General features: G+C 42.4%; 1 protein-coding gene across 3 annotated transcripts in view; it reads left to right on the top strand.

Moving 5' to 3' along the window:
* The window catches only part of arhgap32b (Rho GTPase activating protein 32b), a 286393-nt gene that overhangs the window by 192572 nt on the left and 68196 nt on the right, over positions 1-25625 (top strand). For 2 of the 3 annotated variants that reach the window (XM_061963230.2, XM_061963229.2), the window contains exons 12-13: positions 4202-4252; positions 4521-4595. The exons of the other annotated variant lie outside the window; for it this stretch is intronic. In XM_061963230.2, coding sequence (XP_061819214.1) covers positions 4202-4252; positions 4521-4595 — 126 coding nt within the window. The remainder of the gene's footprint in view (positions 1-4201; positions 4253-4520; positions 4596-25625) is intronic. 3 annotated transcript variants of the gene reach the window in all.

Raw genomic sequence — 25625 nt, 5'->3', positions numbered from 1 at the left:
TTAACCCCCAATTCCAACCCTTGATGCTGAGTGCCAAGCAGGGAGGTAATGGGTCCCATTTTTATAGTCTTTGGTATGACTCGGCCGGGGTTTGAACTCACAACCTACCGATCTCAGGGCGGACACTCTAACCACTAGGCCACTGAGTAGGGTGATGGGTGACCCAATCCAACATTGATATCGGTCCAATACCAGCAAAAAAAATCAAAACACTTATCGGATTACATTGATTACAGTATTCACAGTGTTTCACTTTGTCCACATTTTGTTATTTTACAGCTTTATTCCAAAATAGAATAAATATATTTTTGTCCTCAAACATTCTCACACTATTATGTTAAATCCACTATGGACTGGACTCTCACACTATTATGTTAGATCCACTATAGACTGGACTCTCAAAGTATTATGCTATATCCACTCGACGTCCATTGCACCGGTTGCCCAAGGTTTCTCATTGTAATCCCATTGAGTTTGAGGTTTTTCTTGCCCTGATGTGGGATCTGAGCCAAGGATGTCATTGTGGCTTGTGCAGCCCTTTGAGACACTTGTGATTTAGGGTTATATAAATAAACTTTGATTGATTGATAATTGATACACACAATATTCCATAATGACAATGTGAAAAACATTTTTTTTAGAAAGAAATCACGAGTACATAACTATTCAAAGCCTTTGCCATGAAGCTCAAACGTGAGCTCAGGAGCATCTTGTTTCAACTGATCATCCTTGAGAAGTTCCTACAACTTAATTAGAGTCCAACAATAAAATGATAATATACATAATAATAAATATCATTAATAAACATAACAAAACAAGCTTGTGGAAACGTACATATTTTTCCAGTAGGTTACTTTTGGAGGCCACCTTGGGTAAATTCAGTTGGTTGGACATGATTTGGAAAGGCAGAGACCTGTCTTTATAGAACACCCCACACTTGACAGTGCATGTCGGAGCATAAACCAAGAATGAGGTCGAAGGAATTGTCTTTGGACCTCCGAGACAGAATTGTCTCGAGGCACAAAGCTGGCAAAGGGTACAGAAAACTATCTACTGCTTGGAAGGTCCCAATGAGCTCAGTGGCCTCCATCATCCATAAATGGAAGAACTTTGGAACCACCAGGACTCTTCCGAGAGCTGGCCGGCCATCTTAACTAAGCGACCGGGTGAGAAGGGCCCTAGTCACGATGGTGACCAAGAACCCGATGGTCACTCTGTCAGAACTACAGCATTCCTCTGTCGAGAGAGGAGAATACTCCAGAAAGACAACCATATCTGCAGCAATTAACCAATCAGGCCTGTACGGTAGAATGGCTAGACAAAAACCAAAATGTACTTCAAAGACTCTGACCATGAGAAACAACATTTTCTGGTTTGATCAGACAAATATTGAACTATTTGGCTTGAATGCCAGGTGTCATGTTTGGAGAAAACCAGGCTCTGCTCATTACCAGGCCAACACCATACCTACACTGAAGCATGGTGGTGGCAGCATCATGCTCTGGGGATGTTTTTCAACGGCAGGAACTGGTAGACTAGTCAGGATAGAGGGAAGATGAATGCAGCAATGTACAAAGACATCCTGGATGAAAACCTGCTCCAGGGCACTCTTGAAATCAGACTGGGGCGACAGTTTGTTTCTTAGCAGGACAACGACCCTAAGCACACAGCCAACATATCAAAGCAATGGCTTCAAAACAACTCTGTAAATGTCCTTCAGTGGCCCAGCCAGAGCCTTGACTTGAATCTGATTGGACTTCTCTGGACAGATCTAAAAATGGCTGTGTACCAACGCTTCCCATCCAACCTGACCGAGTTTGAGAGGCGCTGCAAAAAATGGAATGGACAAAGAGGAATGGGCTAAACTGTCCAAAGATAGGTGTGCCAAGCTTGTGGCATCGTATTCAAAAAGACTTGAGGCTGTAAGTTGCTGCCGAAGGTGCATCAAAAATACTTATGTACATGTCATTTCTTAGTTGTTGTTGTTTTTTTTATAAATGGGCAAAAAAAAACAAAAAAAACATTTTCACATTGTCATTATGGGATATTTATTTTATTTGGAAAAAGGCCGTAACATAACGAAATGTGGAAAAGGTAAAGCACTGTGAATGCTACCGGGATGCACTGTATATCTGCTTGCTACATGCAGTCCTGCAGCATGTTCACTTGTACAAAGCTGGACTGCCAGTTAACATCTAAATGTCCTCCAATAAGCATACAAAGTTGTTATTTTCTTCTATTTCAGTCACATCATCTACAAAAGGTAAACATGGTAGACTATATGCTACTAGGATCTAGCAGCTACACACAGTTAAAGGCCTACTGAAATGCGATTTTCTTATTTAATCGGGGATAGCAAGTCCAGTCTATGTGTCATACTTGATAATTTCGTGATATTGCCATATTTTTGCTGAAAGGATTTAGTAGAGAACATCGACGATAAAGTTCGCAAATTTTGGTCGCTGATAAAAAAGCCTTGCCTGTACCGGAAGTAGCAGACGAGTAGCGTGACGTCACAGGTTGTGGAGCTCCTCACATCCGCACATTGTTTACAATCATGGCCACCAGCAGCGAGAGCGATTTGAACCGAGAAAGCGACGATTTCCCCATTAATTTGAGCGAGGATGAAGGATTTGTGGATGAGGAAAGCGAGAGTGAAGGACTAGAGGGCAGTGGGAGCGATTCCGATAGGGAAGATGCTGTGAGAGGCGGGTGGGACCTGATATTCAGCTGGGAATGACTAAAACAGTAAATAAACACAAGACATATATATATTCTATTAGCCACAACACAACCAGGCTTATATTTAATATGCCACAAATTAATCCCGCATAACAAACACCTCCCCCCTCCCGTCCATATAACCCGCCAATACAACTCAAACACCTGCACAACACACTCAATCCCACAGCTCAAAGTACCGTTCACCTCCCCAAAGTTTATACAGCACATATATTTCCCCAAAGTTACGTACGTGACATGCACATAGCGGCACGCACGTACGGGCAAGCGATCAAATGTTTGGAAGCCGCAGCTGCATGTGTACTCACGGTACCGTGTCTGCGTATCCAACTCAAAGTCCTCCTGGTAAGAGTCTCTGTTGTCCCAGTTCTCCACAGACCAATGGTAAAGCTTGACTATCATCTTTCGGGAATGTAAACAATGAAACACCGGCTGTGTTTGTGTTGCTGCAGTCGGCCGCAATACACCGCTTCCCTCCTACAGCTTTCTTCTTTGCTGTCCCCATTGTTCATTGAACAAATTGCAAAAGATTCACCAACACAGATGTCCAGAATACTGTGGAATTTTGCGATGAAAACAGACGACTTAATAGCTGGCCACTATGCTGTCCCAAAATGTCCTCTACAATCCGTGACGTCACGCCCTGACGTCATCATACCGAGACGTTTTCAGCAGGATATTTCGCGCAAAATTTTAAATTGCACTTTAGTATGCTAACCTGGCCGTATTGGCATGTGTTGCAATGTTAAGATTTCATCATTGATATATAAACTATCAGACTGCGTGGTCGGTAGTAGTGGGTTTCAGTAAGCCTTTAAGCACACAACTTACACATAAGGAATAAGTATAAGAAATAAGAACAATAGTGTTTATTGAATGACATTGCATTCTAAAACAGCACATTTGTCAATATAAACAAGTATCAAATGTAAATAGTTACATGTTACTTACACATAAAAAGTCCCTATGGCAGAATGTATCAGAAAAGTATCCAGTAACAAACGTGTCTGCATCATTTAACTTACTGCGTCATGAGATTAATTTAATGAATTATTGTGGCCACCACAGTAGTTGTTGCAGAAAAAACAATTACCGCTTTAACTTAAAGGCTGCATAAGTCCACTCCAGAGGATTAATAATAAATAGGTTAGTGTTTTTTTATACCTACCAATGTTCTCAGAATATTTCACATGAGTAATTATTTTTCTAACATGCAACACTCTAAAATAGTAATAATATGTATAATTCGTGCAGATATTGTATTGGATCAATCGACCAATACTCAAAGCTCCAGTTGTACCAGGACACCGAGTTAAGTTTTTTTGTATATAAATAATCCAAAAATATTAGTGTTTTTTTTTGTAATGTATGTATATTGTATGTGCAGACTTTAGGGACACGCTGTTATGTTTGCATGTGTCTCGATGTGTTGCATCTGACTCTGCCTCCTCTGTCTCAGCATCGCCGTGTTCTGGTCCGCCGCCTGCATCTTGGAGTCTCTTCCCCCCATGTGCGTGTTGGTATATGACTACTTCCACCTGCCCCATGCAACCCCCTTTCTCACTAGCACACCTTTACTTGTAAACTGTAGTATTCATGTTCATTTCTTGAGATTATCTCAGGCACTCTTGAGGCTTCTTTTAAGTCTCAAAGTAAAACTTGTTGGGGTTTTTTCTAACTTGAAGTGCTTCTCTCCCTCTGCTGATTCTCATGTTTCCATCCATCTGATCATCCATCCATCTTGCCGTTGGTGCATCTGTCTATCGAGCTGCATGCAGATTTGGAGATGGAGAGTGTAATGCAGGACAATGCATGGGCGGCCGACCCTTTAAACCACTACAGCCTAAGTTCAGGTAGACAACAGACGCAAAAACTAACTCCAGACCCAAACTTGTTTGTTCCTCCCTATTCAAATAACCATACTGTGTACGCAGTTCAAAAACACAGTGGAGGTTTTTTATACAGCATGGTAAATGAATGTTCAATGTAAATTGAGCCACTTTGTTCCAGGGTTGTATTCATGTTGACATCATACCGGTAATATTTCAACTTCTACGGTATCTCCTTCCAGCTGCTTCCCTATCAAACACACCATCAGTAGATTCTCCATATTTTCATGGATAAATGTCCTCTATTTAGATTTTATTTTAACGTCTTTGGCTGGCGTTATGACTCCTTCTGCTTCGGTATGGGACAGACAAGCCTACACACTAAAAAATGCTGGGTTATTTTGATAACCCAATTTATGAGTTGCGAGTGTTGGGTTAAATTTTTGAGTTATTTTTATGAAGAGCAATCAATTTTTTGGGTTATAAGGGTATTATTTTATCTAAATTTCTGGGTTTTCAAAACTATGAACCATTTTTGGGTTGTTTTTCAATGAGCAATGTTAGGTTAGTTACTGAAAACCAGTAACTAGTTACAGTTACTAGTTACTTTATTTCAAAAGTAACTCAGTTACTTACACCAAAAAGTAATGCGTCACTGTGAAAAGTAACTAGTTACTTATTTTAAAAAAAAAAATTTTTTTAAAGCTCCCATTAATGCCCTTTTAGCCTTCATTTCAGTACTGTTATTGCACTGGAGAATAATACAATCTGTTGATCAACTTGACATGCATTTGCATCACTGAACTCTGCTAAGCAATGTGGTCTACATACAACACACAAAGACAAAGATATGTTTCAAAGGGCCAATTTATTTCAGGCCAGAACAAATTGACAAAACTATTTTAAATAGCTGCAACATAACATACATAAGTAACAAACAGCATAATAACAACATAGCTGTAAAGCAAGGAAGGCACACACTACATACACAAAGCCTAACCAGGCGTTTTTTTCTCAAGGAATTCTGAAACAAAATCATGTCTCAAGCCCAGAACACACTACGCATTTCCCCAGTTTTAGTTTAGAGATAAGGAAAGATTGGCCTGGCCCACTAGCATCCCTCTTTATGTTTGTGAACTTTATAGTCTATACATTTAGAGTGATGTGATAATCAAACACTCTAGAAGTCTAGAATGAAAGAGTATATAAGAGAATTGACAGAGTGTGTGTACCTTCAGTGCTGAATGATGAGCAGAGGCAGAGTTAATCCTTAAGTGGTGGAGGTGGAGGTGAAGTAGCATCAGAGTCTGTGTCTCTCTTTACTAGCTTTGTCGAAGCATGTTGCTTTTGTAGCTGTTTCAGCAGATTTGAATTGCTGTTTTGGGGCAGTAGATGGGATCTTTGATCCAAGACACAACTTACATTTAACTAAAATGTTATTTTCTTTGTGCTCGACAAAAGAAAAGTCGTGAGAATATCTCCATGTTAACAAACTCGAATGCAGCTCCGTCATGATCAGACACGCCCCTCCTCCCCTCCCTCCCCACACCCACACCCACATCCACACCCAGACACACACAGAGCGTGCGTCTCTCTTCTCCGGTTTGTGACACAAGAAGAATCAGAAGGACAACACCGCAGCGCTCCAATAAAACACACTCAGATTTTCTGTTTCTAACCGATACTGCGTTATTTTACGTTATTTTTTATGTAGTAACGCATCATGTAGTAACGGTAACTGAGTTACTGAATATAAAAAATAACGCGTTAGATTACTAGTTACCGCCGAAACTAACGGCGTTACAGTCCCAACACTGTCAATGAGTAATGCATTTTTGGGTAAAAGGCTTCTTTTATTAAAAAGGTACTTTTTTCTTGAAGGGAATTTTATTAAGGATTAATCTCATCAACATTATTTACAATCACACATCTTATGTACATGAAAATATTTGAGCATTCTGTATAGAACTACTATTTTCATGATCCGTCATATTTGTTTAGTTTTTGACTCCCTCAGTTTCTGTTTTGAGCACCACTGGGTTTGTGTTTTAGTTGCCATGACTGCAGATTGTTTTCACCTGCCTCTGATTAGTGTTCGGGACGCTCACCTGCTCCTGGGCACTAATCAGGGAGCTACTTATTCCCTGCTTTTCGCCACACTCAGCCTGGCTTTCTTATTTGCTTCCACGCAACAGTTATGACGACGACTAAATTGATTCCTGAGCTAAGCTTCGCCTTTTTGTTTGCCTGTTTACATGCTAAGCTTTTCTTGTTCGCTATTCCGTTAGCTTCCCGTGCTATCGGCACGCTGGTGCACTTTTGTTTGTATCCCGTATGAATTACGGATAATAAATATTTTCCTTACCTGTATCCTGCCTCCGGAGTCCCGTCTGCATCCTGGGAGAATGATCCACGCAGTAAAATGTGACCCCACCGTGACTATGTAGAAAAAAATGTCCCTCATATCTTGCTTTCTAGTATATTTTAATGGAATAAAAATTATTTTGATCAGTAGTTGGGAAGGAGTTGGACAAACCAGCAGAAATATTCAGAATTTATAACCAACTATTGGGGCAAGGAGCGCTAAATTGCGCAACCCAATAGTTGGGTTTGGAATAACCCAACATTGTAGTGAGCATAACTCAGCTTTTGTGTGAAATACATTCAACCAGTGACGTGCGGTGAGGTTCATGGCTGGTGAGGCACTGACTTCATCACAGTCAGATTTACAAACATATGAACCCTAAAGAGCATCTTATTCACCATTTGATTGGCAGCAGTTAACGGGTTATGTTTAAAAGCTCATACCAGCATTCTTTACACATACAAACTGTAGCACACAAAAAAGCACATTTAATTAAAAAAACATTATTATGGTCTTACCTTTCTTGCTGGACATCCACACAGCCAGCCTTTGCATGTGTACCACGCCGTTTGAAAAGAACGGGTCTTCTGTCCCGAAGTCTGAAGCAAACCTTTTTGGTCTACCTTTGATTATTACCTCCTGCTTCGATTTAAAGTCCAGTTTAGAAAACTGTTTTATTTTACATATGTAATCCTCCATGTTTTGAATAAAAGTTCAGGCGAGAGGAAATAATAAACGACCGCTGCACTTGACTTGCTAACTGTTGCTTGTTCTCACTTCTTCTGCGGTCGAGGAATGATCTCTGGGATCACTACCGCCCTCTACCACCAGGAGGCCGGATTACTGCGAGCCTCAGCCAGTACGTCTTTTGCAGCCGTTTAATGAATGCTCAGCACAAAAAATACGTTACACACATATAGTTGTTGACAAAATACAATGTCCATTATACACCTCAACTAACTAAACTATGCCATAGTTTAGTTAGTTGATATAATTCCATACTTGCCAAACCTCCCGGATTTTCCGGGAGACTCCCGAAATTCAGCGCCTCTCCCGAAAACCTCCCGGGACAAATTATCTCCCGAAAATCTCCCGAAATTCAGGCAGACTCAGGTCCCACAATATAAACGGTGTGCCTGCCCAATGACGTTATAACTGTAGAATGATCGAGGGCGAGTTTTTGGTTTCTTATGTGGGTTTATTGTTAGGCAGTTTCATTAACGTCCTCCCAGCGCGGCAACAACAGACAACAACAGCACTCACGTTTTGGTCTACCGTAAAGCAGTTCGTCTGCCGTAAACAGCAATGTTGTGACACTCTTAAACAGGACAATACTGCTATCTAGTGCATTTGATGAAAGCACTTTTGTGCGTGCCACACAGCAATGCATCATCAGAGAGGGTGTTCAGCATGATTAGAAAAATAGTGACAGAGAATAGAACAAGGATGGACAATTCAACCCTTAACTCAACAAGTATATGTGTAAATAAATGAACACTGAAATTCAAATATTTCTTTTATATATATATATATATATATATATATATATATATATATATACAATAAAATAAATATATATTTATAGCTAGAATTCACTGAAAGTCAAGTATTTCTTTTATATATATATATATATATATATATATATATATATATACTGAAAGTCAAGTATTTCTTTTATTTATATATATATATATATATATATATATATATATATATATATATATATATATATATATATATATATATATATATATATATATAAATAAATGACTTTTAGTGAATTCTAGCTATAAATATATATTTATTTTACATATATATATATATATAAAAGAAATACTTGACTTTCAGTGAATTCTAGCTATAAATATATATTTATTTTACATATATATATATATATATATATATATATATATATATGAAATACTTGACTTGGTGAATTATAGCTGTAAATATACTCCTCCCCACTTAGCCACGCCCCCAACCACGACCCCCCACCCCACCCCCCAACCCCCACACACACACCTCCCGAAATCGGAGGTCTCAAGGTTGGCAAGTATGTATAATTCATATTGCAATACGGTCTCACTGCACAGCAGGCCAGCAGTTAGCCGAGTCATTGCGCAATCCATGGTGAGGCACAACGCAGTGACGTGCCTCAACTGGCTGCTGATCACCGCACCGTCTCTTCTCAGTATTTGAACGGCAAATGTGAAAATTCAGCGATTTTGAATAAAAATAATCTAAAACTGGTGAAGTTAAATGGAAAATAACTTTAGTATAATCACTGGATACATATAACAATTTAATTTTTTTTTTTTTCTTTTTACATTTTTTTTCTTTCCATGATGGCAGGTAAGGCCCCGCCTCACCTGCCTCTAGTGACCGCACGTCACTGCATTCAACCCTATATTTGGGTTATGTATCAACCAACATTGAGTTGGCATAACTCAACTTTTGGGTTAAATAATTTAACCCAATAGTTTGGTTGGTAATAACCCAACATTAAGTTATCATAACTCAACTTTTTGGTTAAATATTTCAACGCAAAAGTTGGGTTGAAAAAATTAACCCAAAAGGTTGAGTTAAAATAACTCAAAAAAGGGGTTTGTCCTTTTCTGAACCAGCAGTTGGGTTAAATTTGGGTTATTTTTCAACCCAACATTTTTTAGTGTGTAGTTAGCTACCTTAATGCTCAGTCAAGTTTTTGTTGTTGTTGATGTATTTCCTTAAATCAACAAATATCAGCTCTTTTATTCCCAGCATTGAATTTCTTACACACTTTTTTTGTTTCAATGGTTGTTCAACAAAGTTATGTCGATCTCTAACTATAAGCTAATGCTAGCGAGTCAGACCGGATGTTTTGGTCAGATCTTACGAGGTTCACTCTGATATCTGCTGCGCCAACTAAGAGTGGGGAGGCTCGAAAGTTACGTTTTTGTTTGCAACTTCAAGCACAGCCATTAGCCGAGAGACAGCGCTGTCATTCATTATTTCTGTTAATGTTTCATAAGCTAATCTTGATTCTCACAGTAATACAGGACATAGTCTCTTTTAGGCTCAATATTGGATGCATACCTTTGTTTCTAAATGTGGGATGATTCAATTTTTCAATGCACACAAGTGACTGTTAGCTAACTAACGTTCCACAGTACATTACAGCCGCTGCATCTCAGTTAACATAGTGTACGTCGGCATTTCTGCTAGTTTGGGATCAGATCGGATCTGAGTTATTGGTTTTTTTTCTTACGATATTCAATCCAATATATTTAACCAGTGTAGCGTCGGACCGTCCCTGCAGTATGACTCAGTGCCAGGGTACAGTATGCGTAAAATATTTTGGTCAAATGAGCTGCTATACAATGCACTTCTTTGCAATGTGTTTATCTTTCTCCACTGTTCCCATCCATGAGGCTGTTCTATTGTGCACGTAATTTAACTTTATCCATCCATCCATTTTCTTGTCCCTTTCGAGGTCGTGGAAGGGTACACCCTGGACAAGTCACCACCTCATCGCAGGGCCAACACAGATAGACAGACAACATTCACACTCACATTCACACACTAGGGCCAATTTAGTGTTGCCAATCAACTTATCCCCAGGTGCATGCTTTAGTCCAAAATAATTGCTCCAGGGGTCCCACGCTATTTCCACTGAATTAGTGCCATTTGCTTGTTGTAAATTTAAGAATAAACTTAAATGTATGTCTTTTTTTCAACTCAAAATCTGATAATATACATGTTCTCCAAATTTGTATTGGTCCGTTTTAGTAAACTTTATTTTATTTTTGTACAAAGTTCTTAAGCCAAAATGACCAATTTGAGTTACAAGACTAAAAATAACAGGAGTGAGTTTTAAGCATGGAATTGGCACATTTGTGTAATAAAACCACCTGGCATTTATGCTAATAGCATGTTGACATTGTGCGTTACAGTGATTTAACAAATAATTTGGGTAACAGGACTGTGTTGAGATGTTATCGACCTCAACAGGCATAGTTGAAATATTGTTGAATATGCAGAAAAAATAATGAGTGTACTTGAAAGGCTGGCAGAACTTTGCATGATGTAACTTCCTGATGACCATGTCTAACATCAGGGTAACAGGACTGAGTGAAAAAAACCATGGTGTGAATTTTAACGACTAATTTATTTATTTAGAAAAAGAAAAGAAAGTAAAAATAGTGTTAGTCGTAAGAAGTTACAAAAATTTGTAGAAACAACATTTTTAAAGGATTTAAATCAGAGGTCTTCAACAAGCGGTCCGTGACCCCTAGGGGTCCGCAGAAATAGGGGCAGTAATTTTTTTTGTGTGTGTGTGTGTGTGTGTCTTTAAATTCACATTATCAATAATCCATTTGATTTATTAATTAAGCCATGTATTATTCTGTGTTCTGTGTGATTGATTTAGGAGTACATTTTTGTATATTTTAGGTTTAAGTTCTGAAGGTACCTTAAGGACCCATTTGATTTAAAACCCAATGTTATACAAGATATAAAAGTGGGGGGTCCTTGCATCATCTCTATTTCAGTTTCGGGATCATTGGCCAGGAAAACGTTAAAAACCACTAATTTAAATGATTCAATTTCATTGTAAAGTCTCATTTTAGGCAACAAATAAACATTTTCGCAGTAGTTAAAAGTAATCTTTTAAATTTTATTTTATTAAATATGCAACCAGATCAATGTGGAGGGAATTTTATTTGATTTAAAAAAAAGAGTAAATTTTAGCATGCATTTATACATTTTAATTCCTGGGGATGCAAATGGCACTGATTCGGTGGAATGGCCGCTACAACAAAAGATAATACAGAAATATATTGTTGTTGAATATAATTATAACCCAGCTTTTCAAGGTGTATTGCCTGAAGAGAATGGTGTCTGTTGTCTTTGTGTTGGTGGTACAGTACATGCACATAGTTGATGGGTGAGCCAGGTTACTAGAGCATTGCTCCAAGTGTATCCTGTGGCTGTGTAAGGGGCAAGCTGTGTTTGTGCGTGTCTCTTTGGTGGAAGCTGAAAGGCCATGGCAGGGGTGTCGTGCTTCTGGGTCTGGACTGGCCTTGATTTATTTAATCCTGCTACAATGAGTGTGGGGGGCTTGCAAACCCATCCATTGAGCATTGAGCTTTGTTCTACAACAGTATGAATCTCATGCTTCCTCTCCATGGAGACCGAAAAGAGCACATTCCTGTAGGGAGCGACCGGCTTTGGAAAGAAATGTGCACCACTAACCATTAATCATAGGTGGCTGTTTTGATTTAGGGAGATAGTTAAAGGAATTGTGGGGGGGACATTTTTGTATTGGGCCTACATATATTGTAGAAATTAAATAGATTCACTATTAACATTGACATTATTACATATAATAATAAAAGATACACTCTGTTTTGTTCAGATATTTTAGCATATACAGTACATCCAGAAAGCATTCACAGCGCTTTACTTTTTTCACATTTTGTTATGTTACAGCCTTATTCGAAAATGAAATAAATTCATGTTTTTGTCCTCATAACGACAATGTAAAAAAAAAAATGGTTTTCTTTTTTTGCAAATTTTATTTAAAAAAAAAATTAATATACTTATTAAAAATCCTGGATGAAAATCAACGCTTCTCATCCACCCTGATGTAGCTTAAGAGGTGCTGCAAAGAGAAATGGGCGAAACTGCCCAAAGATAGGTGTGCCAAGGTTGTGGCATCGTATTCAAGAGACTTGAGGCTGTAATTGCTCCCAAAGGTGCATCCACAAAGTATTGATTGAGCAAAGGCTGTGTAGATGTGATTTTTATTTTTGGTATTATTAAATTTGTAAAAAATAATAATAATTTAAAAAAAAAAAACGTTTCACAAGGATATTATGAGGTATTGTCTGTAAAAAGTTGAGGACAAAAATGAATGTATCCATCCATCCATCCATTTTCTACCGCTTATTCCCTTTGGGGTCGCGGGGGGCGCTGGAGCCTATCTCAGCTACAATCGGGCAGAAGGCGGGGTACACCCTGAATGTATTCAATGCAAAATGAAGCACTGTGAATACTTTCCGGATGCTCTGTAACCAATCTCCTTACAACCATCAAGCTCTGCAGTAAACATATGTATTTTTGGATGACTGCCAAAATAAATAAAACAGAAAAGACCAAAAACAAATGCAGAGGATGCTGGAACTCAGGAGGATATACAGTGGAACCTCTTTACTCTAGGTAGACACCCCTATGGCAGTTTGTTAACATGGTTTTCAACCATTTGTGCATATTCTTGTTTAGATTATTCTGTTTTCAAATGATATTTTATTAGGAATGTTTCGATATATCTATCAGTGATATCGGCCAATACCAAGCACATGTATTAACTGTAAATGTTGCAATGTATTTATGGTTAGCTCTATTGACAGTGAATGTCAACACTATATTTAAACTTCATTGTTTTGTTTTATCACATACAATTGTTTCAGCAAAACAAAGTCAATAGTACACAATGAATAAACTTAAAGAAAAACTACTACCTGCTAAATCCTTTGGTTTTTGCAGTCTTGTGTGCAAGAAATTGTTCACTGAGTTTGTAAACATTAACAAAATCAGGAAAAATATATATTTTGAGTACATTTAATTATTGACCCAATCACTTTAGTATCAATATACCCATGGTATCGACGCCACCAATGTATAGATTGATGTTTTGTACTGACTGTGACAATGCTGACACACCAACAGCTGTTATATTATCCTCTCTCTAGACCAGGGGTGCCCAAAGTGGGCAGCGGGGGCCAAATTTGACCCGTCAAGTCGTTTTGTTTTTCCCACCAAATGGTGGTTTCCCACATTTAATACATATTTATACTGGCAAAAAAGTATTAGCAAAAGAAGCCAAAAGAAAAATGTACTTTGCTAACATGCTAGCAATAACATGCTTACAGTTTGCATTAGCTAAATAACAAAATATAAACTACCAAATACCATTTGAATGAGCTAAAAAGGATAGCATGCTAATGTTAGCAAGCTAAAATGCTAACTGTAACATGTCAAGTACTGAAACATATTACTCTGTGTGTGCCTAAAAAATGTGTTTAAAATGTTACAGTAGCATGCTAACGTTAGCATGCATCAAGTACCAAAATATGACTGATGTGTGTGTAAACCTACAACATTAGCTTAAAAAAAAAGAAGTTTGCATACTAACAATGGCATGCCAACAGATATCATACGTCAAGTAAAATGAGCAAAATTCACTCGACATCCATTGCATTCGGTCTCCCCTAGAGGGGGTGGGGGGGTTACCCACATATGCGGTCCTCTTCAAGGTTTCTCATAGTCATTCACATCGACGTCCCACTGGGGTGAGTTTTTCCTTGCCCTTATGTGGGCTCTGTACCGAGGATGTTGTTGTGGCTTGTGCAGCCCTTTGAGACACTTGTGATTTGGGTCTATATAAATAAACGTTGATTGATTGATTGAAAATTAGCAACAACAAAAAAGTTGGCATGCTGATATTAAAATGGACTGTTTGGTTTGTCTTAGAAGACTTTTCACCTATCATCCGAGTAGGCTTAATAAATTCATGCTCATAGATTTAGATTGGTCAGATCTAGGCTAGCGGCTTCTCTGTAGGCTTCACTATTCTAGTCTATTGGCACCAGCCGCTAGACTAGATCTGACCAATCTAAGTCTATGAGCATTGACATGTTGGGCGAAAAATGGTTATAGCAGACAATATCTAATAGAAGTCAGAATACGTGGTGAAAGCACAATTACAGCTGAGTTTCTCTGCCGGAATAACATAACGGAGGAACTAGTCAGAAGCCCTGGCGCAGTGTGGTTCACCATACCCAGAATCAAGCAGCAAAGAACCTAAACAAAAAAGAGGCTGCAGAGCCGAATTGCTAGCGAGGTTGAGGAAATGCCCGGACAAACCACCGCTGCAGAGTATTTTTTCTAACGAATGTAAGATATCTCGCTAACAAGATGGAGGAAATGAGACTTCAGGTCACTACCAACAATACTGTTATAAATAGCTGCGTCCTAATTGCCACAGAAACCTGGCTCCATTCATCCATTGTGGACCTAGCTATCGAGCTAGCAGGCCGCAATTTCCATCGCCAGGACAGACAAAGGAAGCCACAGAAAAATCGCGAGAAGGCAGCCTCTTAATATAATATTGGGGTACAAACACAAACCTTGTGAGTAGCCACTGTTCCCCGAACCTGGAATATCCATCCATCCATCCATCCATCTTCTTCCGCTTATCCGAGGTCGGGTCGCGGGGGCAGCAGCTTAAGCAGGGAAGCCCAGACTTCCCTCTCCCCAGCCACTTCGTCCAGCTCCTCCCGGGGGATCCCGAGGCGTTCCCAGGCTAGCCGGGAGAGATAGTCTTCCCAGCGTGTCCTGGGTCTTCCCCGTGGCCTCCTACCGGTCGGACGTGCCCGAAACACCTTCCTAGGGAGGCGTTCGGTTGCATCCTGACCAGATGCCCGAACCACCTCATCTGGCTCCTCTCGATGTGGAGGAGCAGCGGTTTTACTTTGAGCTCCCCCCGAATGACAGAGCTTCTCTCCCTATCTCTAAGGGAGAGCCCCGCCACTCGGCGGAAGAAACTCATTTCGGCCGCATGTACCCGTGATCTTGTCGTTTCGGTCATGACCCAAAGCTCATGACCATAGGTGAGGATGGGAACGTAGATCGACCGGTAAATCGAGAGCTTTGCCTTCCGGCTCAGCTCCTTCTTCACCACAACGGATCGATACAGCGTCCGCATTACTGAAGACGCCGCACCGATCCGCCTGTTGATCTCACGATCTACTCTTCCCCCACTCGTGAACAAGACTCCAAGGTACTTGAACTCCTCCACTTGGGGCAAGATCTCCTCCCCAACCCGGAGATGGCACTGCACCCTTTTCCGGGAGAGAACCATGGACTCGGACTTGGAGGTGCTGATTCCCATCCCAGTCGCTTCACACTCGGCTGCGAACTGATCCAGTGAGAGCTGAAGATCTTGGCCGGAGGAAGCCATCAGGACCACATCATCTGCAAATAGCAGAGACCTAATCCTGCAGCCACCAAACCAGATCCCCTCAACGCCCTGACTGCGCCTAGAAATTCTGTCCATAAAGGTTATGAACAGAATCGGTGACAAAGGGCAGCCTTGGCGGAGTCCAACCCTCACTGGAAACGTGTCCGACTTACTGCCGGCAATGCGGACCAAGCTCTGACACTGATTATACAGGGAGCGAACTGCCACAATAAGACAGTCCGATACCCCATACTCTCTGAGCACTCCCCACAGGACTTCCCGGGGTACACGGTCGAATGCCTTCTCCAAGTCCACAAAGCACATGTAGACTGGTTGGGCAAACTCCCATGCACCCTCAAGGACCCTGCCGAGAGTATAGAGCTGGTCCACAGTTCCACGACCAGGACGAAAACCACACTGTTCCTCCTGAATCCGAGGTTCGACTATCCGGCGTAGCCTCCTCTCCAGTACACCTGAATAGACCTTACCGGGAAGGCTGAGGAGTGTGATCCCACGATAGTTGGAACACACCCTTCGGTTCCCCTTTTTAAAGAGAGGAACCACCACCCCGGTCTGCCAATCCAGAGGTACCGCCCCCGATGTCCACGCGATGTTGCAGAGCCTTGTCAACCAAGACAGCCCCACAACATCCAGAGCCTTAAGGAACTCCGGGCGGATCTCATCCACCCCCGGGGCCTTGCCACCGAGGAGCTTTTTAACTACCTCGGCAACCTCAGCCCCAGAAATAGGAGAGCCCACCACAGACTCCCCAGGCCCTGCTTCCTCATAGGAAGACGTGCTGGTAGGATTGAGGAGGCCTTCGAAGTATTCTCTCCACCAATCCACAACATCCGCAGTCGAGGTCAGCAGAGCACCATCACCACCATACACGGTGTTGACACTGCACTGCTTCCCCTTCCTGAGGCGGCGGATGGTGGTCCAGAATTGCTTCGAAGCCGTCCGGAAGTCTTTTTCCATGGCCTCTCCAAATCCTCCCATGTCCGAGTTTTTGCCTCCGCGACCGCTGAAGCCGCACACCGCTTGGCCTGTCGGTACCTGTCTGCTGCCTCAGGAGTCCCATGAGCCAAAAGAACCCGATAGGACTCCTTCTTCAGCCTGACGGCATCCCTCACCGCCGGCGTCCACCAACGGGTTCTAGGATTACCGCCACGACAGGCACCAACCACCTTGCGGCCACAGCTCCAATCGGCCGCCTCGACAACAGAGGCACGGAACATCGTCCACTCGGACTCAATGTCCAGTGCATCCCTCGTGACATTTTCAAAGTTCTTCTGGAGGTGGGAATTGAAACCCTCTCTGACAGGAGACTCTGCCAGGCGTTCCCAGCAAACCCTCACAATGCGTTTGGGCCTGCCAGGTCTGTTCGGCATCCTCCCCCACCATCGCAGCCAACTCACCACCAGGTGGTGATCGGTAGAAAGCTCCGCCCCTCTCTTCACCCGAGTGTCCAAAACATGAGACCGCAAATCCGATGACAGAACTACAAAGTCGATCATGGAACTGCGGCCTAGGGTGTCCTGGTGCCAAGTGCACATATGGACACCCTTATGTTTGAACATGGTGTTTGTTATCGACAATCTGTGACGAGCACAAAAGTCCAATAACAGAACACCACTCGGGTTCAGATCCGGGCGGCTATTCTTCCCAATCACACCTCTCCAGGTTTCACTGTCGCTGCTAACATGAGCGTTGAAGTCCCCCAGTAGAACGAGGGAATCACCCGGGGGAGCACTCTCCAGTACTCCCTCGAGTGAATCCAAAAAGGGTGGGTACTCTGAGCTGCCGTTTGGCGCGTAAACGCAAACAACAGTCAGGACCCGTCCCCCCACCCGAAGGCGGAGGGAAGCTACCCTCTCGTCCACTGGGTTGAACTCCAACGTGCAGGCTTTGAGCCGAGGGGCAACAAGAATTGCCACCCCAGCCCGTCGCCTCTCATTGCCGGCAGCGCCAGAGTGGAAGAGAGTCCAGCCCCTCTCAAGAGAAGTGGTTCCAGAGCCCTTGCTGTGCGTCGAAGTGAGTCCGACTATATCTAGCCGGAACTTCTCCACCTCACGCACTAGCTCAGGCTCCAATCCCCCCCCAGCGAGGTGACGTTCCACGTCCCAAGAGCCAGCTTATGTAGCCAAGGATCGGACCGCCAAGTGCCCTGCCCTCGGCTTCCGCCCAGCTCACACTGCACCCGACCTCTATGGCCCCTGCTATGGGTGGTGAGCCCATTGGAGGGGGGACCCACGTTGCCTCTTCGGGCTGTGCCCGGCCGGGCCCCATGGGGACAGGCCCGGCCACCAGGCGCTCGCCATCGTGCCCCACCTCCGGGCCTGGCTCCAGAAGGGGGCCCCGGTGACCCGCGTCTGGGCGAGGGAAATCTGGGTCCTTTGTTAGTGTTCTTCATAGAGGTCTTCGAGCTGCTCTTTGTCTGATCCCTCACCTAGGACCAGTTTGCCTTGGGAGACCTTACCAGGGGGCATAGAAACCCCCGGACAACATAGCTCCTAGGATCATTGGGACACGCAAACTCCTCTACCACGGTAAGGTGGCAGCTCAGAGAGGAGAACCTGGAATATATAACTGTTCAATGCCGTTCCTTTTACCTACCAAGGGAATTTACTGCCGCATGTAAAGTGTAAAGGCCTGCTGCATAAAAACATTAGCGATAATCAAAGCACGTATCCTGAGGCTGTTCACATCATTGCGGGGGACTTTAACCATGCTAACCTGAAGGTAGTGCTTCCTAGATTCTACCAGCATGTTAAATGTGCCACGAGGGGTGAAAATACACTAGACAAGGCCCAACATCAAGCTGGGCTACAAAGCTATAGCATTAGCTCACTTAGGCCAGTCAGACCACTTGTCCTCTCTCCTTATCTTCTCCTACACCCCCATCAGGAAAATAGCTCCTTTTACATCTAAGTCAGTTAAAAACTGGGCTGAAGGCGCCATTTCACAGCTACAAGACTGCTTTGACACCACCGCCTGGGAAGTTCTTGAACAAGAGGACCTAGATCAGCACGCCTCAGCGGTCCTGGGTTATATCAAGCACTGCAAGGACTCTGTCACTGTAGAAAAGTGCATTTGAGTTTATCCCAACACAAAGCCGTGGATGACTGGAGAGGTGCGGCATCTTCTCAGGTTGAGGGACACCGCCTTCAGATCCAGAGATGGGGAGCTGCCCAGTGCCTGGTTCCCATCAGGAGGTCTAAGCTGGACTATAAGAAGAAGATTGAGGACTGCTTACAGAGCAACAACTCCAGGCAGGTGTGGCAGGGGGTTCAGCACATGAATAACTACAAAACCAGCCACCTCTCAGCCGACATGGGCAAACCTCAGCTGATGGAAGAGCTAAACTACTTCTTCGCACGCTTTGATTTGAGGCGGTGTCAACAGCAGCAGCCTCACCATGAGTAGCAGCCATTGCCACACGTCACACACCGACCCACAACAGCACCATCCTCAAAGAGCACAAGGTGAGACGCACATTAGAGTCAGTGAACCCGAGGAAAGCAGTTGGGCCGGATGGTGTCTCAGGACGGGAGCTGAGAGACTGCGCTGATCAACTGGTGGGGATTCTCACCAAGCTCTTCAACTGGTCCCTGTCCCAGGCCACCGTCCCATCCTGCCTGAAAACCTCCACAATCATCTGGGTTCCGAAAAAAGTAAGACATCAGCTGCCTGAATGACTACCGTCCAGTGGCACTTTTCCCCTATTCCATGAAGTGCTTCGAGAAAGCAGTCCTGCCCCACATGATCTAACGCCTCCCTCCCGCCCGGACTGGACCCCTGCCGGTTTGCCTACAGAGCTAACAGGTCCACGGAGGATGCCATTGCCACAGCTCTCCACTCTGCCCTGTCTCACTTAGAGAAGGGGGGGGCGGGGGGGGGGCTACACTCGGCTGCTCTTCGTGGACCTCAGCAATGTTTAATTCCTTTCTCCCCGATAGACTGGTGCCCAAACTACTAGACATGGGATTACCGCACGCCACCTGCCTTTGGATCAATAACTTCCTGTCCGACTTCCCCCAGAGGGTGGGAATAGGTTCTCACACTCAAAACCCTGAGTCTCAGCATGGGGTCTCCTCTGGGCTGTGTACTGAGTCATCTGCTTTATTCCATCTACAACCACCACTTCTCCGCCGCCCACCCCAGCAACTCTATCATAAAGTTTGCTGACGACACCACAGTGGTGGCTTGCATCTCCAAAGGTGACTAGACTGTGATGAAGTGGAGCAGCTGTCAATACTTTGCAAGGCCAACAACCTGCAGCTGAACAAGCTGAGAACTCAGGAGATGGTATTAGACTTCAGGAGGAAGAAGACGGACATCCTGCCCCTGCACATCACTGGGAGCTGCGTAGAGCGAGTCTCAGTCTTCAGATTCCTGGGCGTCCACCTGAGAACTAACACCACGCCGATCATTAAGAAAGCCCAACAAAGACTCTACTTCCTGACAATACTCAAGAACTACCACCTAAGAGAAGATCTGTTTGTGCCCTCATACCACTGCTCCGCTGAAAGCATTTTTCACCTACTGGATTGGCATGTTGTTCCTCAGCTGCACAGCCCTAGACAGGAGAGCGCTCCAGAGGGTCTTCAAAACGGCCCAAAATATCATTGGGTGCCCTCTACCCTCCCTGGAAATACTTTACCACTCGCGCTGTCTTAAAAAGGCATTCAAGATCCTCAAAGACCCAAATCACCCTAGCAACAGAAATTTGTGGGGATGCACAGAGGTAAGCGCCTCAGCACCATGCCCACCCGGATTCATAGATTCAACTTCAGCTTCTACCCCAGCGCCATAATTGCACTGAATGCTGTGAAGGTATAAATGTGAATAGCTGCCACCACTATTACTGTGCAATACCAGAGGAGAGTGCAATATTCGATTAATGTTTACATTCATGCCCACTCACATGCAATATGTTTATCTTTACACACTTAAATTTACTCCCGGTGCAATATGTATATACCCGCGTGTAGCAATGTTTAGGTTCGGGTTCGTCTGGGACCACAGGAACTGGCACAACCATCCGATGCAGCGTTTACAATTATTTTATTTTCTTTCTCCCAAAGTCTCTTTCCGCTTTTCAGCGTCTCTCTCGTGGTGTCGCTCTCGTCGTCTCCAGCCCACACCACCCCCTCATGGTCTCTGACGCTGCTAATAAAAGGAACAGGTGATTAGATAACTCGTTCCAGCTGAGATATCCACTCACCTGTCTGCCGCTTCATGGCCGGCCCCTGCACACACCCCGCCCGCAGGGAACGCGTGAACCACGCCCCTCTCCACACCGCGCAATATGTTTACATTTGTGCTTACCTCTGTGTGTATATAGATGCCCGGATTACCTACTGGTTATTTTTATATTCCACACCTATTCTGTACATTCCCTACTAATGTTTATTTATTTATCCTTGGTGTTTTTATAGTGTTTTAATATTAGTTAGTTTTAGTATGTATTACATGTAGCATCTAGGGTCTTGCATTGGAATTTCATTGTACATGTACAATGACAATAAAGATCAATCATTTAGTCATTCAAATAGGCTCTATAGTGTGAATGTGAGTGTGAAAGGTTGTATATCCGTGTTGGCCCTGCGATGAGGTGGCGACTTGTTCAGGGTGTACCCTGCCTTTCGCCTGAGTGCAGCTGGGATAGGCTCCAGCCCCCCGCAACCCTGAGATTGACAAGGCGTAGAAAATGGATGGAAGTGATTATAATTATTATTATTAATGGGATCAGCGTTTGTGATAGACACTTAAAGGCTTTATTTGGCAATGACGATCACACGCTTATTCACGAAATTCAGCCATCAGTGGCCAATAGATCGGCACATCTCTGGATTATACTCTTAAAGGGGAACTTCACTTTTTTGGGGGAATTTTGCCTATCGTTCACAATTATTATAAGAGACATGGCGATGGATGATGTTTTTTTGAAAACATCATACATTGGAGCCTATGGAAGCTGTGCAACTCTACCTATAGAGCCGTTAAAAAACATCCAAACACTTCCATTGATGTTTTGTATACATGATGTAAGTATATATGTAATGTAGTAACAGGCACATTTATAATAACATTTAATATTAACATATGTTGGTAAATTTTAAGCATAGATGGCACATTCATTTAAAAACGCATCTCAACGTTTGCTTTTTTTTTTCTTCATCACTGATTATTACTCACTGTGGACTTTATAAGAGCCAACAAACATAATAAAACATCACTTACTGTACAAGGTCTGCTGTCATTAGGATGCCGACTGCCAGGATGTTCATATATTCCCGGTTAGATGAAGAATGTCTCATAATCCTCATGAAGAAACAGGGTTGGGTTTGGGGTGGAACAAGCTTCTTTTTGTGTCGTCATCGACATGGCTGTCAAAAGTGTACTAACTTGTCGGAATACCTACTCAGACATCTCATGTCCTGGTGAGATGCAGGATTTATGATCTACAATAAACTTACAGGGAGCAGGGAAACGAGAAAGCAGCAGACGCTTCGATGATGTAAACATAGGGACACATGGTAGTGATCACATCACTTCTATAAATAGTTTGTCTGCATTAGCGCTTTTAATAACAATATCACGAAATGTAAATGGAGTCTTGTTGGCGGTTTTTGAATGGTTATTTATTGGATTTTATAGGTGAAATAGAGGAGCTCCCATTGGCTCTGCTGTAAGCGGACTTTTATTAAAAAGTTAGAATGCATTAAAAAATAAATCCATCCGTCGTCATGTCTTTCATAATGATTGTAAACGAAAGGCAAAATTCCAAAAAAAAAGTGCAGTTCCCATTTAACAAAGCTTTTGTTTAATAAGGTTTTTGTATTCAATTGTATAACTTTTTCTCGCGGTGGCTAAGTAGTTATGAGTCAAACGATTCTGAAAAACAGATGTGTTATGAAACACATGGAGGGATACTGTGTTCCACAATACCTCAATGTGTGTGTCACTTTGAGGAAAAAAACACATGACCAATACAGCTGCTGTGTCAATTGACTGTAAAGCGCTTCTTTCGGCGAGCACTAAAGGAAGTCGGAGTGGTGTGCTGCGTTTGACATCAGTTTTCGGCACCATCATTGATCTAAATGTAAATAAGAAAAAGAAAAATTGCCATAGAATGGTATCATTTTGATCAACAGCGCAAAGTAAGGTACATGTAAATGTTTTTTTTTTCCTTTTTACCGGTACTATTTGACTCATTTACATTCTGTGCAGTTATTTGTTAAAAAGAGAAACAAATGCCAACTATTAATTTTATTTAGAGATCAAATGTAATGAATGTTTTATTACAGCAGATGACGACTGACCGTTATGAAACACCAACACCATATCATATTGTAAATACAGGTAGTGAGTGTGCAATACACTCATCAAAGCATCGTTTACCCATCACTACTAACAATATTTAAAAAGTAAAATAATTGGAAGCATTTTTTTTACTTGATGTGGTAGAATCCAAGTTGATTATGCCATGCTTTTATTTTTGAATCTTAGTTTTCACATAAACAGGAAGTCACTGCACATTTTAATGCTGTACAACCAGACAGTGGTTATGTCGCTTTTTTGTTTCACGCTGCTCAGCGACCGTGATGGAGTTAACAATACCACAACACATGTCGACATAAACAGACTCATTTTTCATAGAAATGTGAACAAAAGCGGTCTCTTTTTAGTAAGAAGAAGAACACGGTGGACCAGGACTTGATGAGTTGATCAATATCGTTTACATTTTAACTGAAACTAATACCAAATCTGTTCTGTTTGAACAGTGCCGATGCCTGAACCGGTACTTCAAAAATGGAAAAAAACTTATTTTCATTTTGTGACATTGAAGTTGAACAGAATAATGATTTGAATAGTTAAATGTTATAAATAAATTATCAAATCAGCAACATATTGTAATAATTATTGCATCAAAAACACAAAACTAGGAAACAGTGCAAATGTTGATGCTCACATTTCCGGGGTTCATGAATGCACCTCGCTCGCCGTGACCGTGATTGGTGCATTATAAGGAAGTGTTGTGTTGTTGTTGGGCCTTGGGGCTGCTGTTGGCATGCTAAGGTCAGCATTAAAGTTTAAAAAGCACATTTTAAATGTACAAAATGTATCAAAGTGGTTAACTAAATGTGGCCTTTGGTGGAAAAATGTTAGACACCCCAGCTCCAGCGGCTAAGCCGCTGTGACAAGTTACCACAATGATAAAAAGAGATATTTAGCCTTATTTTCCGCCCTGTACAGTTCAATGACCATATTAGTTGCTCACCCAGATGTCGAGCAACCCCCTTTGCTTGCATTCCGTCATATCTGGGCAGCTGTTTGCTCAAACAGCTGATTATGTGATGGCAGGAGAAGCTATGAGAGACAGTCTGGTTTGTTCCTGCAAGGATTTCAGATAATTTCCTGCTACTTTAGAAATTCTCCAAGATCCCTCATGCACCTTGTCACTCTATATGAGCAATCTTTCCTCTCTCTCTTTTTGGTGGAGACTGGTTACAAAAGATGTCAACTTGTTCAGTTTTTTTCTGACTACACAACACACTATGCAGTAATGCATCACGCCACTTGTCTTGTAGTCTTGGCCTTTTGGGCACCACTAGTCTAAGCGGAATGCCATTGTTGTAAGCTGGTCTTTCTATTTTTTGTTGATTGTCGTGGTTCTAAGTCCTTCCATGATTTTGCGGGTTTTTTTGTGATTGTTGCGGCCTAAAATGCAATGTTTTTAAGTTTTTTTTTCAATAACATTAAATCAACTTGTGTAATTATAGATTTGTTATCAATATTTTAAGTGTACTTTGTAACCTTAACCTAAAAAAGAAACAAACACAAACAACTGGAAAACAAATACTGTATTGATGTTTTTATTCATTGTATACCAAACCGACTTAAAGGCCTACTTAAATGCAATTTTAATTTATTTAAATTGGGATAGCAGGTCCATTCTATGTGTCATACTTGATCATTTTGCGATATTGCCATATTTTTGCTGAAAGGATTTAGTAGAGAACATCGACGATGAAGTTCGCAACTTTTGGTCGCTGATAAAAAAGCATTGCCTGTACCGGAAGTAGCAGACAATATGCGCGTGACGTCACAGGTTGTGGAGCTCCTCACATCTACACATTGTTTACAATCATGGCCACCAGCAGCGAGAGCGATTCGGACCGAGAAAGCGACGATTTCCCCATTAATTTGAGCAAAGATGAACGATTTGTGGGTGAGGAAAGTGAGAGTGAAGGACTAGAGGGCAGTGGGAGCAATTCAGATAGGGAAGATGCTGTGAGAGGCGGGTGGGACCTGATATTCAGCTGGGAATGACTAAAACAGTAAATAAACACAAGACATATATATACTCTATTAGCCACAACACAACCAGGCATATATTTAATATGCCACAAATTAATCCCGCATAACAAACACCTCCCCCCTTAGTCCATATAACCCGCCAATACAACTCAAACACCTGCACAACACACTCAATCCCACAGCCCAAAGTACCGTTCACCTCCCCAAAGTTCATACAGCACATATATTTCCCCAAAGTCCCCAAAGATACGTACGTGACATGCACATAGCGGCACGCACGTACGGACAAGCGATCAAATGTTTGGAAGCGTACCCACGGTACTGCGTCTGCGCATCCAACTCAAAGTCCTCCTGGTAAGAG

This window comes from Nerophis lumbriciformis, linkage group LG09 (genome assembly GCF_033978685.3).
Source record: "Nerophis lumbriciformis linkage group LG09, RoL_Nlum_v2.1, whole genome shotgun sequence".
NCBI lineage: Eukaryota > Metazoa > Chordata > Actinopteri > Syngnathiformes > Syngnathidae > Nerophis > Nerophis lumbriciformis.
This window is presented reverse-complemented; position numbering and strand designations above follow the sequence as displayed.